Genomic DNA, 13,603 nt, shown 5'->3' with positions numbered 1-13,603 from the left:
AGAGCATCAACTACAGACTCGCTTCCGCGCTAGGGTCCTGGCACCTGTTTGTTCCTCTGCCAGCACGGGTAAAATTGAGCTGTTGTTTTACAGACAGGAGGACACTAACAAAGCAGCACGTGTAGGTAGCTGCACCCCTGCTGCCCCCACCTGCTGGTACCAGTTCCTTGAGCGTATCGCGTAAGTGACTACCATTACCATCAGACTTCAAGCAAAAACTAAGCAATCATCAGCTCCTAAGCACAGTAAGTTTCCTAGACGTTTTTTCAAAGAATTGAACAAAAACATAATTTAGAAGTATGTTTGGTCAAGTTTATCACTGTATATTGTACGATCAAACCTGGTTAACGGGCACTCATTGACTATCTTGTGATGGAATGTCTAACGGCAGATTTCTTTAAATGAAACATCCAGACAACCGAGAGGTATGCAGAAAACTTGTCTTAAATATTTGAAGCTACATGTGCAATCTTACAGAACGCAAGCTATAGTTACAGACATAACATTAACTCTTATTAACCGGCAGTGCATAAGAACTTAAAAACAGTCAGTGAAATCAGGTCAGCCAGTGACTTCCAAAAAAGTCATGCCTCAACAGCATTATGTGAAGGGGCAATAAAAAAAAATTTCTTAGGCATGTTTAACACAAAGTTCTAATCTACATTTAAAAAGCTGTTTTATTATATATATACTATGTATAAAATAAATTAAAAGGGGAAGGAGGAAATAGCTTTGTATATGCTTCAAATTAACACAGACCAGTAGTTCCATAAATGAACATTTTACCATCTCTGTGGTAAAAAGTTGACAAAAAAGTTCAAAACCATACAATACTTATAAATAGAAAGAGTTCAAAAGATATATTTTTAAAAAATGGAATTTAAACATCATTTTCCCTTCCCCCACAATACACTTTAGTTCTGTATGGCATAGCATCAACACATTTACAGAGTATTTGAATGTCACATCCACACAAGAATTGGTAACAAAGCAGTTAAAAGTGCTCTTGGTGATGTTAAAATATAGGACTTCTCCCAGATAACTCTACCTGCTCCTCAGCCTTCTCCTGAAGTGAAGGCTATCAACATTCATCATCCAGTTTGAGGTATGGGCAGAAGAAAAATCTGCAACTGGTACTCCCCGCCCTGCCCTGCCTCTGCTAAAACATAGCAACAATCTATTGATCTGGTTATTGACAATGGTGGTGCACAATCTCTTACCTCCACTCAGCTTGTATATAATTTAATCGCTATCTAAACAAAGTTATTTTGAAACATAGTATTAATGCTTAACTTAAAAAAAAACCAAACAAACCCCCAAAGCCCAACTTTAAATCTTTGAAAGTATGTTTAAATGTTCTTGTTCCAGATTTAAAGCTTCACGTGAACACCAGACAGAAGGATGACAATTTTAAACCAAGAAAGCACCTAAAAACATACCGTAGGTAAAAATGAAATCAATAATCTCCCCACTTCATAAAAATGTAGAAACCCTGTCAGCAACAGTAGTACACTGAGAACGAACAAGGTGAAAAGGAGCATCTAGAATACTCAAGAGGCTTGCTACGCTACTTCTCTTTATTGCCCATTCTCTTGTTTGGATGGATGGCCACTGCATGACAAGATGCCTGTGAGAGTTCTCTTAATCTTCCTTTCACCACTGCTGCCAGCTGAAGTCGTCATTGCTGCCAAAGACCAAGAAAAATCCTAGGATCGTGGCAAAGATGACTGTGTTCCCCGTAAGGACAAGTGCACAGGCGCCCCAGTAAATCTGTGAACAAGGGGAATGTAGTTACAGACATGTTTTCAACTGAATACTGACAGGACAAAAGGTAACGTCTCAAAGTCACATTGCAGACAAAGTTCAGCAACAGCCCCGTGATGCGAGGAGGGGGTATCCCATTACTTGTGGTTACACCCAGACAGCCAAAAACGACTTGACCACTGCAGAGTTAGCCAAGCAGCACTGCAAGTTCTTTCCAGCCGCGCTCAGAGCGCTGGCCAGCAGGCACAGCTGTTTTGCCATAACATCCAAAACCAGCGAAGTAAGGCCAGGTAACAGCATCAGAGACATCTGCAGCCCAGCCATACTTGCTAACCATGCTATAAGACTTTCTTCAACAGACATTTAAGGATGCAGGTCTTCAAAATGCCAGCAGATACCCCAGTAACAAAAAAGAAGTTGAGTGTTTTCCAAGGAGAGTAAGTGGATTACTCACAGGGTCTGAGGCATTCAAACCGACCGCCTGGCCTGTCCCTGCCTAAAGAGATTTATGAAAGTGCTCTCCATGTTTTTTGACTTAGTAGCGTGCTCTGCAACTCACACAGTCATCTTTTAAAGGATTTTAGCAAAAAGTCTTATACTGGGAAAGGTGCAATGACAACTCAGAAGTTTAAAGAACAACACCAGTATCATTTATAGTGAGTGCAAAAAATGCATTGTTTACTCATGCTTCTTTAGCCCAACTATTCCCCAAACTGCCTTCAAAGTATTCTATACGCTTTTACCTTTGGTTACTTCCCTGCAAAGTTCTCACATTATTTTCCATCTCGTTTTCTCTGCATTGTGTATAGGCTTTTGGGGTTTATTCCACGACCCCATGAAGCAATTGATAATCACCACATTCTGCCACGCTTCCGTTTCTAGCTATTGGGTTTTACTGCCAAAAGAACTCTTGTTCTGTTTCCACTGCATGCATCTTAAGTACATATTTGTAAGAGCTGCCTACTGCACCAGAGCTTTACCTTCAGTAAAAAACCATGAAGAACAAAGTTTTCTAGCATACAAAAAAAAAAGCATAGATTGAAATATTACTAACCAGTTCTGCTCTCGCAAACACTATCGGTAGCCCAAACGCTGAGACAACGATGCCTGTTGTAAGAAATATTGCTAGCTCCTTGCAGGCATTACTTGCAGCATCTGTGTCATCTACTAATCTTCTTGCTATGCAGTACGGGATAGGAGAAAGGATGTAAAAAAACAGAACAAACAGTGGCCAGTACCGGCTGAAAAAGAAAGGAGAAGTTAAAAGTTAACTTGGTTTACTTCCTGTTCTTCCTCAAAATCAACGCAAGGCATTGTCCCCATCCAGCATCCACATTCCGGAAAGACAGACACAAGCCCAGGCAAAGCAAATCCTTCGGTCTGGAACAAGCTGACACGAATCCAGCAGACCGTGTTTGTGAGCGGCTTCAGCCGACCTCAGCGGCAGCTGCAGAGCGCTCACGAACAGGACATTCACACAGCAAGGTTTCACTCAGCAAGCCTAAATCTCACACCGCCTTGCAAGGTGAGCTTAGCTCTTCGGTTTAACCTGTCGGCTTTACTTCAGAATTGCAGGGATACCTTTGCAGAGCCCTCGCGTCACCTTGCCCGTCAGCTTTCAGTCAGCTTTCAGTGCACCGGCGTGGAACAGAGTATTGTTCTCAGCCAATAAATACTCAGGTGCCATGGAGCACCGAGACTTATTTTTTTTTAAAAATCTGAATGCACCCAGCAAAAAACTACAAGAAGCACACCATTCTGTTTGGCAATGTTTTCTTTTGTTGCTTGCAGCTCGCCAGGCTAGATTCCTCAGACACACCAATGCAGCTGCACACTGTTTCAGTACAACTTTACTGCGTTTTTTTGAAGCATGACTGCATAAAGATTTCCTTCCTAAGGGTCTGTGTCAGCGGCCCCGGTTTTCTAATAGAAGAGCGCTGGCGTAAGAGAGCTGGTCATGTTTGTAGAGAGCTGCAATTCACAACCACTAATGGAAGGACCATCAACGGGGCATGTGATGTTTGTTTATTAAATAAGTTGATTTAAAAGATTTTCTGTAAAGGCAGCATTCACTTGCGAAGAGCCAAAGCCATGTGGCTTCCTGAACTACTGGTCTATTCCTCCCCATCTCCTGGAAACCAAGAGGTCAGACTCGACGGACCGAGTGTACCAGCAGTGGCCCAGGGGTCCACCTGACGGTCACTGGCAGCCGGGGGAGGACGCACGCGCTTCCCCGGCGACGTGGCCACGGAGAGGACAGCACCGGGGACACGCTCGGACAGCCTGCAGCCAGGCCTGCCAAGTTAACTGTCGCTGCCTTCGCTTTTTATGGTGAATTAACTCCCGGGTGGTCTTTTTTATTCCTCCCCGCCTCGGACTTTTGAAGCCAAACCCCCCCCCCCAAGCCCTCCTACAGGTGCAGGACCCGTGAGCTGTGGAAGGCAGGCTGGTGTGGAGCTGGGGACACGCGGGGGGGGAGGGAGGGAGGGACGGAGGGAGGGATGCAGGAAGGAATGGAGGGGTGCACGTTACTTGTACTGCGGGAGGGCGCATCCCAGCATCAGGAACATGAGTCCGACCGCTCCGCCGAAGGACAGGCTGATCAGGGCTGCAACGAGAACAGAGGCCGCCCGGCCGCCGCTCAGCCAGGGGCCCGGCGCGCCCCGCCGGCCGCCCCCTCCCCTCGGGGAGCCCAGCCCCTCCTCACAGGCCGCGGGCGGCCCGGGGCGGGGCGGAGCGGGGTCCGCCCGGGCAGGCCCGACCCTGCCCCCCCACCGCGGGGGTGCGGTGGCACCGGGGACACCGGAGGGGTACGGGGGAGGAGGGGGGGGAGTGTCGCGCACCTTTGATGCCGGCCATGGCGCCGCCCGCCCCGCCAGCCGCGCGCGCCGGGAAGCGGAACTGCCGCCGCACGGGAGCCGCTTCCGGGAGGGGAGCGCGCAGGCGCCGAGCGCGCGCGCACCTGCCCGCCCGCTCCGGCCACGTGACGTGACGGGCCCACGGCGTCAGCCCCGCCCCCTCCCCAAAGCGCGGGAAGCTGCCGCGCCGCCACTCGAAGCGAGAGACCCTCCCGATGCGCGCCGCTCCCTCGCCGCCCATTGGTCCTGCCGGCCACTAGGGCGGGGCTTCAGGGCGGTCCCGCAGTGGGCGAGCTCCCCTCCTGGTCCCGCCCCTTCCGTCAGGATCACCCAATGAGAGGCGCCGTGCCCGGAGAAGAGGGTTGACGCACCGTAGGGCTGTCATGGCGCCTGCCGCTGGGCCGGGTCTCTTCCTGCTCCTGCTGTGCGCTGCGGCGGGCCCCGCGCGGTGCTGGGACCAGCCGGGTGAGACCCGCGGGGCCCTCAGCTGCCCCTTCTGCCTCTCCCGGCGGCGGCTTCTCACGGCCCGAGCGCTGCGCAGCGCCACCGGCTTAGCGGCGGCCTAGGCCTGGGGGGGGCGAGGGACGCGGCGAGGCCTGCGCCGGGGCGAGTCTTCGGTTTGGGCTCCCGTTCAGCCGGCTGGTGCCGCCGCGGTGGCGGGGCGAGCGGCGGTGAGGCGCTCTGGGAGGGATCGCCCGGGGGGGCGGGGGTGGCGCGCTGCTGAGGGGAGGCCCTCGCGGCGGGGGGAGCGGGCCCGGGCGGGGTCTGACCGGTGTGCCGGCCGTTACAGGGCGGGTGCTGCTGCGGGAGGTGCAGGCGCTCACCCTGCACCGCGGGCAGTACACGGCCTCCCGGCGGGCCGCCGCCGTCCCGCAGCTGCAGTGCATGGGAGGCACCGCCGGCTGCTCCCGCGTCCCCGAGGTCGTTCAGTGTCACAACAGAGGCTGGGATGGATACGACGTGCAGGTAACTGTTTAAAGCTTGTTAAACGCTTAGCGAAGCCGTCTTGCCCCAGACTTGGTGACTCCTGAAGGAGGAAAGCGTAACGGGCTCGGCTGTCAGTCGGGTTTGCTGTCTGTCAGAGGGCTTTGACAACTTCAGCTTCACCTAAATACTTCTGGGTTTGCACAGCTACTGTAGATGTATCTCTGAAATATCCCTGGAGGCTATAATTGTAAAAACACTGCAGAGGAAGCCTTCATGGCTTTTAACTAACACGTTGCTCGTTTATGAAGCCAGACTCTTGTGAACCCTTGAACTCTTGCTTTGGTATTGCTGCATGGATTCCCAGTTTTTAGTGTTAGAAAGAGCTATAAATATTTTCATTGCTTCAGCTCTGCCTTTTAAAAACTAAAGTTCAGATTTCTGTGACTTCACGCAGTGTGTTAGTACTTCAGTCAGGTGTTGCGGCAGACAGACATGCATTTCTGTTTCCTTAGCTGTTACCTAGGCATCTGCCAATAGATTAACAAGGAATCAAAGCTGCAGATAATTGCTTAATACAGTATTGTAAAAGTACAGTCAACTTTGAATCGACACCTGGTACTGTTCTCCTGAATTATTAAGCTAGAAGCAACTTTTTTTTCCATTCCAAAATGTGTCACTTGTGGTTAGAGGTGATATCTAAGTTCAGATTCTTCAAGGAAATGTGAGACTGAGAAATCTGCATATGATCAGCTGCAGAATTGCAGTCTGATTCTTAAATGTTGCATATGAAGGCCTAATGGTATCTGTATGTCCCAGTTTCTGTTGATTTCTGTGTGGACACAAATGGAATCAGGTGCATTGGATTTCAGGCTTCCGTGTTATATTCTTGTAGCTGCCATCCAGTTTGTGGGACAGGCATTTATTGCTGTTGCACACAGTAGAGGTTACTCTTAGAAGTATTCTTATACCTAAAGAAGGGGTACTTGAAAAACCTTTTCAGGGAAGAAAAATAAAATCTTCTGGACTTGTAACTCTTATATGTTCTGAAAAGTAAGATTTTTTTTTTTAATTTCTAGGACTTTAAAAAACACTCTCATTTAATTTCAAATTCCTAATCCTTTTCAAAATAAGACTGTTTGGAAATCTCTTACCCTGTGGCCTTTTAGATGATTTGTTAGCAATTTCAGCTTTACTTCGGAGAATATTTGGGGAAGCAGGCTGGTATTTTTGTCTCTGAAGCAGCAGGTTTTACTTTGTATTGTGTTTATTTTTTCAGTGGGAGTGCAAAGCAGACTTGGAAAATACCCAGCGTTTTGGACAAATTGAAGTGAACTGTGAAGGCTACGATTATCCAGATGATCCTTACATCTTAAAAGGCTCCTGTGGTTTGCTGTTCAGGCTAGACCTGACTGAGGAAGGTGAAAGGAGGGTGAAGAATTCTGGAAGCTTTGGCTCTGGCTATTATCAGTCAAGGAAGGAGTCTTCTGATTCTGGTGCTGGAGCGATTGTTGTAATTGTTCTTCTGGTTCTTGCTTTTGGAGTATACAAGCTCTTCCTCAGTAACGAGCAGCCTCAGCAGAGTTTTGGTGACAGAGATGGATTCACTGGGTCTTCCTGGCAGAGTCAGCAGGCACCACCTCCTCCTGGTTTTAAGTCCAGCTTCACAGGTAGGGCACTCAGCCTTTTATAGTACTCAAAAGAGCAAGCAGGGTTGTATTGTCTTATCGCAATAAGTGTTGGTGGGATAGACTTAAAACCAAGACACTGGCCGTTGACTCTCCTAAACTGGCTGCAGGGCCTCCAGCCAGCTTTGCATTCAGTTCTTTGTCCAAAAGTGAAAATAAGAACCTGGTTTCCCACAGGCTTTCAGGTTAGGCTGTGTGGCAAGCTGCCCTTTGAACCTTTGAAAATCTGTCTCCCCGTGCTCTGCAAATATTCTTTTCATACTCTGTGAAATATGAGTATTGTGACAGGGAAGAGTAATTTCCATAAGTAATCCAGAAGAGAGTAGTCTTGCGCAGGCAGAAACAAACTCATGCCAAAGAAGTGCTTTGAAACTTTACAGAGGGGTCTTTCAGCTGTTGGGCTGTCTGACCACTGATGTTATTCACAAAGCAGTTGATGGAGTTAAACAGAGGACTGGTACATGATACTCAACAGGTGCTTCAGTGCAGTCCCAGGGGTTGAAAGAATTGGTTCCCAGAGCAGAGAACGGTGTCTGTGAACCATTGCTACAAGTGCAGCACCTGAATCTCATGTGGTGCCTTTCATCTGAAATTGGAAATTGTACAAGCAGCAACAAGGCTGCTGCTAGGCAAGATGTACTTTTCCCAGAAACCGGTGACTTGTCATTTAATAAGTGGACTGCCTTAGACAGTCATAGTGTCTGAGGAAAATAAACGTTATCCTTCTGGTATCTAACTAACTTGTTTCACCCTGTGGACATGTCAGATGCTCACAGTGCTGGAACTCAAACTGTATTCTGACAAGCTGCATGATCTCCATCTTTTTTTTTTTTTTTGTGAGATAGAGAAGGGGTTCTTACCAAGTCAGTAAATAGCAAGGATTAAGTTTACTTTGTCAGAAGCTTGTATTTTTAGTAATGCTAGTTAATAGTTTCTTCCCGGTTTGCCCAAGCCGCTTGGCCAACAGAGGGTGCCAGTATAACTCTTTTGGATACCCTTGTGCAGGGCTTGTGCAGCAGAACCTTTCAGATGGACCTGCAGCGGAAAGTTAAAGGGGTTCTGCTTCTGCATTACTCGTAGCTTTGCAGACTGGTTTCCATGTGGTTATTTCAGACTTGAGACAGTCTGTTTATGCTGCCTGTGCGTCAGTGACTTTGTGCGTGCATGCCACGTGCCACTGGTGTTACTGTGGTAGTTACAAAGAACCTGGGTCGTAAGACAGGGTGCTGTTGTACTGGGCACAGGCGAAACAGTGAGGAGTTTCTTTTTTCTGACCTGTTCCTTGTCAATTAATTGCACCAATGCATTTTTCATTGCAGGAGTCTGAAATCTAGCAAGGGTAGGGCATTGAAAAGATGCTTTCTTGTTTATTACTGAAAAGGCACATTGGGAGCCATAAAAGACGTAACTCATCATATGTTTAATAACTTGTGTCAATGATTTCTCCTCAGATTTCAAGCAGAGTAAGCAGGAAAACTCTTGAATGTGGAGCCAGCTTTGAAATATCAAGTGTTAATGCTACTTCATGCATTTAGCATCTGCCTTAAATTTCAACAGCAGAGCAAAAGTGCATCTTGAGTGTTTATGTCCATTTTTCAGGAATGTGTTAGCCTTTGTTTTTTGTTACTGTCCAGATTTTCAGTGTCGTTCTCTTATTGCTGTTAATATTTAATTTGCCTCATTTTAAATCCCCTTAGTCTGCAGAATGCATTCTTTGAAACTTGTTCAGCTAGCCTATCTTAATTGAATTCTACTTTTTCTATCTTACTGGTTTGACATGATCCTTAATGTTTACTTTAGATATTTCAACAAAAAATGACTCAGTTTTCTGAGTCAGTGTTCAGCCATGGTTTGTTCATCTCCCTGGTTGACATTGTTTTTTACAGTAAACTAAGTGCCATATTTTTTGTTCCAAAGCAGCGCAGTAAAATGGGTATATTATCCCAGTGAGAGTTTATCTTTCTCCCAATGCATTTAAAATTAAATTCAGCATCAAATCCAATGTAGACTGAAACTGATTATTTAAATTATTCTTTTTATCTTCCATGACTTCAGACAGTCCACACCAGCTTGAAGACAAGCCAGACACTGTATAACTTGCATATAAAATGTCTGGTCCGCTTATTTAGGTGGGCATATTTCGGGGAGACCGTAAAGTTCTTTTCAGTCCTTGCCTTTTACACTTCCTAATGTGTTAAACCTGTGATTGAGCTTATTTTTGCATCTGTGTTTTTCTCTAGACCAGAAAATGATTCTGCTTTGGTTTTGCATCTTCTCTTTTTGTTTCTAAATGGAAAACATTTGGTTCTGAGTCAGAACTTCATTTTACGCAGGTCACATGTAGAAGTGTGACTCTCCTCCCCCCACAACCCACTTGACATGCTTGCAGTTTCGTCAAGGTATTTGTCAAGCTTTGGTGACTCATGCATAATAAACTTTGCAATGTGATTGCAGTTAGCATGTCTTTTGATAAGAAATACCAGGCTAGGATTACCAAAAACAGTACAAAGTAATGTTAGTCATTAGACTGAGCCACTGTTACTCAAAATGTGCAGCTGTTCTGAGTGAGATTAGAAACAGTGTCTCTTACTGGTTAGTTCACTGCTTAGTCTTATGCACTTGATTCTGTTCCTGCATCTGCTTCTGGCCTGCTGTGTGACCTTGAGCAGATTGTTCTTTCTTGATTTTCTTTTCTGTTTTTAATCTACCTTGCCTGTTTATAAATCTGCAGGCAGGGACTCTTTGCCATGTTTTGCAAACATAAGGGCTGTAAGATTGAGTGGAAGCTAATATTTGACATGAAACTCTTTATATTAGTGTTTGTGTCTGGTTTTTCTTGCTTTCTGAACTGTGAGGCTTTTCAAGTTAAACTTGATAAACTCCTCCTGATTTCAGTAAATTGTTGATTGTCTAATTTTCTGTTACCTTTAACAGGGGAGAGTCTTATTGCAACAGCTGGCCTGAGGATTAGGTGCCACTAACTGATACATTTTCCATTTTCATTATATTTAAGAAGGCAACAGCTTTGATACCCATTCCCATTATGGAACCAATTCAGGACCAGGATTTTGGACTGGATTAGGAGCAGGAGGCTTGCTAGGCTACTTGGCTGGCAGTCACAGGTAAAATATGCATGCTGTCAGTTTTTAAGTGTTTAAGCTTTCGGGGGGTATGCCATATCCTATGCTTACATTGTTTCTAAGCTTTCAGGCCTGTGTTGTTCTAACAGGTAGGATATCATAGCTTGAACAATTTTGAGGAGCAGTCTGTAGGTCCAGCAGCAGAGATGTTTCAAATGTATTTCTGGGGGAGAACAACTGGGAGGACTGAGGTACTTCATTCTGCCTTAGCTGTTTACTCTCACCTGGCATGATGGCCTGCAAATCTAAAATGTGTGGTAAACAGTCCATCTGCAGACTGCCTTAAAACACAAATAACAATATTAAGCGTAAAACCTCCTGTAGATAGGTCTCTTGTAAAGCCAGTCTGGATGGCAGCTATTCTTCTGTGGTTCTTGGTGCGGTCAAATTAAACAGCCTTTAATCTACAGTCTTCTAATGGCCCACGTATGGAAATCCAAGAGGTGTGGTTTTCCAAAGGACTTGTAGGTCATATGTAAGGTGCATTTTGGAAAAACATAGCACAAACCGCATTCAAAAGCAGTGTCAGTGCTGGAGTAAACATCTGCTGGTCACATTTGCTAAACATTTTTAAACATTTAAAATACATCATTTTTAGATAAACAGTTTAAAGGGAGCAATTGCTGCCGTTTTAGGCTTCACTAGACAAAATATGTGGCTCCTGCAGGGAATATTTAGAGTCTGTGCAGTTTCCTCTTTACCAAATAACTGCATGTGCGTCAAGTCTAATCCTGTAGGAATGCAGAAATACAACAGACTAAATATAACCACATATAGCTTTTTATATTGAAAGTTTAGGAGTAAGATCCTGTGGACAGGGATGCATTAAAGCATGTTTCTCCATTGTAAAGTTTTTTTTTCTGTAGTGACAGAAGCCTTATCAGGATTGTCTATTTATTAAGGAAGTAAAAGCTTGGGGCATAAGAGAATTTCTGTAGTATCCAGTGTGCAGTCTTGATCTCATAGAATGAAGTAAGATGAAACTGGCACAGTGGTGCCATCAGCAGTGGAAACTGTCTATAAACTCACTTTGAGTAGAGCTTTAGAGGTTGAAAGGTCTTATCTTGAACTCTAGGATCGTAAAGGTCTTTTCCAACCAAAATGATTCTATGATCTTGTCTTATTATATTAACCCTGCTAAGAATTCTTAAAAGGTATAACGTGTTAAAGGTTTTATCGATATGATATTTAAGTCTTTAATACATAACCTTTGTGTTTAAGCGTTGTATTTGTAATATCTACATACAGGTTTGTTCCTTGATTTCCACATCCCACTCCACCTCTACCCTCCCATTTCAGTAGCCACCTCTTATTGTTCAATATTAGAGGTTAACTGAATATTTAAGTCCAAATACACTAACAAGCTTCCTAATCTGGGCTTCTTTTTTCAAACAGTCTTTGGTCCACTTCTTTTTCTAGTTGTTTGAAATAGCGTGCCTTAATGATGGTGCCAGAGAAGTGAGATAGCTGTAAATTTCAACAGCAGGAAATTCCATATCCGTAGAAGCAAGTAATTTAAATCAGTGAGTCAAAGGCTGTGATATGTTAGTCTTACTGATACAACCTCTTCAAAATAGTTAACATAACAGAGAGATGTTTTCTTTTGTCTTACATGGCTGGGACATAGGTGATATTAAAATGCATTTAATTTTCAGATGTCAAATCTACTTTCTTGTCTGACAATCTAAGGTCAGAATTCCAGAGGGAAAAATCTTCCTCATTTGCAATTGCTAGAATTGTTTATCCTGAAGAATGAGGTTTAACTTCCTTTTGGAAGTCTACAGATGTCATTGTGACAACACTGGGTATTCTTGCTCTCAACATGTTAATTACGTTTAACAGGGAGATTTCCAGCTTTGAAACAGCTTCCTGCTTACAGGTTTCCTTCAGAGATGCAGTCTTGCTGTTTGGAATGGCAATTCCCTATTTTCTCAGAAGGGCACTAATGAAGCCTTTCTTCTACTCTGTTCCTCATCAGAGCACAGCCACGTTCCCCGTATTACGGTATGTGGACAGATCCCACAGCTGCACCTCCGATGAATGGGCAGTCAAGCAATTCCACACAAGGTAGCAGTTCAGGAACAAGAACTGCTTCTGGTAAGGCAAAAGACCTTTTAACCTCCTGAAACTTGAAAGACTTTGACCTGTCAAAAACACACAGATATTAGTTGAGGTTCAGCAAGTATTCTTTATTTTACCACTTAGTACAGATGGGTGTGTCCCTTATTTCTGTTTCCTATGGAAGCAGGGCAGCATTGTGGGGTGTGAAACTCCACACAGGCCTACAGTGGGCGTGCTACCACCAGCACTGGGTTTGTCTTTGTCTACAAGGTGCATTAGTTGAAGGCTGTCACCTTTGGTGTACACTACACATGCCCTTCTCTAGCAAACATGTACGAACATGACTTCTTTGTAGAAAGCAGGTTGTCTAATCTACAAGAATAGAGTGTTTTTCAGGCCAGTCAGCTCTACAGTTGCTTGCTGTTCTATTTCACGTGAATGTGTTTAACTCATCTCGCTTACCACCTTTAGTCTTTCTAGAACTGGGGAGACCCCAGTGGAAAGGCTGTGGTGGAGCTGACACTTTTTTTTTCTTTGCAGGCTTTGGGGGCACAAAACGAAGATGAAATCCTTGACCTTATTACATCTGAGTGACTGAACTAAATCTTCCTGTGTGCTAGCACTTTTTTGTTAGTAGTAGTTCCTATCAGAAGTGGATATGAGAAGAGGTGTGACAAACTAGGCAAAGGATTCCTCTCTCCCTGTAGAAATGTGGATTCTCATTCTTTGTTTACGGTATTACAGGTGCTGGAACATCCACTATTTCACAACAGCAGCTTCTCATAAGATACAAAATAAAGTCATCCAAGTTAAGAAAAATGGTGTTACAGTGCCTCGAGATAGTATGACAGTGGTAACCGTACCAGATTTTGAAAGCAAGTAGCTTACTTGCGTTTTGGGCTTAATTTCGTTTAATCCAGAATTTCTGAGTATTTCTTTTTCTTGGTGGTCCAGCACCTGAAAGGCCTAGTGTGTAATCCACCTGATATTTAAGGGGTGCTGCTCTTTGAAGCTATTTTTGTTCGTCTTTGTAAAATTCATGTGGCTGTTACTGTAAGTGCAGTCAGCCACTCAGATGGGTGTTGGGGCTTTTCCTTTGTAGAAAAGAGAAAAAACTAGAGAGACTGACATTAATAGAATATTTGTCTGTGTTATGTGGATGTTGGAG

General features: G+C 44.8%; 2 protein-coding genes across 3 annotated transcripts; one reads left to right on the top strand and one right to left on the bottom strand.

Moving 5' to 3' along the window:
- Positions 1–426: 426 nt before the first annotated feature.
- On the bottom strand, positions 427–4,690 carry LEPROTL1 (leptin receptor overlapping transcript like 1). Its single transcript, XM_075421533.1, has 4 exons — positions 4,608–4,690; positions 4,297–4,372; positions 2,819–3,005; positions 427–1,770 (listed from the first exon to the last, which is right to left on the bottom strand). Exons 1-4 carry the CDS (start codon positions 4,621–4,623, stop codon positions 1,654–1,656), a joined length of 396 nt encoding a protein of 131 aa, XP_075277648.1. The 5' UTR covers positions 4,624–4,690; the 3' UTR covers positions 427–1,653.
- A 281-nt stretch (positions 4,691–4,971) lies between these two features.
- SARAF (store-operated calcium entry associated regulatory factor) lies at positions 4,972–13,268 on the top strand. Of its 2 annotated transcripts, none has more exons than XM_075421532.1 (6): positions 4,972–5,087; positions 5,413–5,588; positions 6,826–7,216; positions 10,251–10,356; positions 12,353–12,471; positions 12,976–13,268. In XM_075421532.1, the coding sequence occupies exons 1-6, from the start codon at positions 5,006–5,008 to the stop codon at positions 12,999–13,001; spliced, it is 900 nt and encodes a 299-aa protein (XP_075277647.1). In that variant the 5' UTR covers positions 4,972–5,005; the 3' UTR covers positions 13,002–13,268. The 2 variants fall into 2 exon arrangements, with proteins under 2 accessions (XP_075277647.1, XP_075277646.1); XM_075421531.1 differs by having other exon boundaries at positions 10,248–10,356.
- The last annotated feature ends 335 nt before the right edge of the window (positions 13,269–13,603 follow it).

The sequence above is a fragment of the Opisthocomus hoazin genome, chromosome 5 (genome assembly GCF_030867145.1).
Source record: "Opisthocomus hoazin isolate bOpiHoa1 chromosome 5, bOpiHoa1.hap1, whole genome shotgun sequence".
Classification (NCBI taxonomy): Eukaryota; Metazoa; Chordata; class Aves; order Opisthocomiformes; family Opisthocomidae; genus Opisthocomus; species Opisthocomus hoazin.
This window is presented reverse-complemented; position numbering and strand designations above follow the sequence as displayed.

Excerpts from the sequence above, each read along its gene's own strand:
- SARAF (XM_075421531.1), top strand. The coding sequence starts at position 5,006 with ATGGCGCCTGCCGCTGGGCCGGGTCTCTTCCTGCTCCTGCTGTGCGCT. Across the intron at positions 5,088-5,412 it reads GCGGTGCTGGGACCAGCCGG|GGCGGGTGCTGCTGCGGGAG; the intron begins GTGAGACCCGCG and ends CGGCCGTTACAG. Across the intron at positions 12,472-12,975 it reads AGGAACAAGAACTGCTTCTG|GCTTTGGGGGCACAAAACGA; the intron begins GTAAGGCAAAAG and ends TTTTCTTTGCAG.
- LEPROTL1 (XM_075421533.1), bottom strand. Across the intron at positions 3,006-4,296 it reads TGCGCCCTCCCGCAGTACAA|CCGGTACTGGCCACTGTTTG; the intron begins GTAACGTGCACC and ends TTTCTTTTTCAG. Across the intron at positions 1,771-2,818 it reads TGTTTGCGAGAGCAGAACTG|ATTTACTGGGGCGCCTGTGC; the intron begins GTTAGTAATATT and ends CCTTGTTCACAG.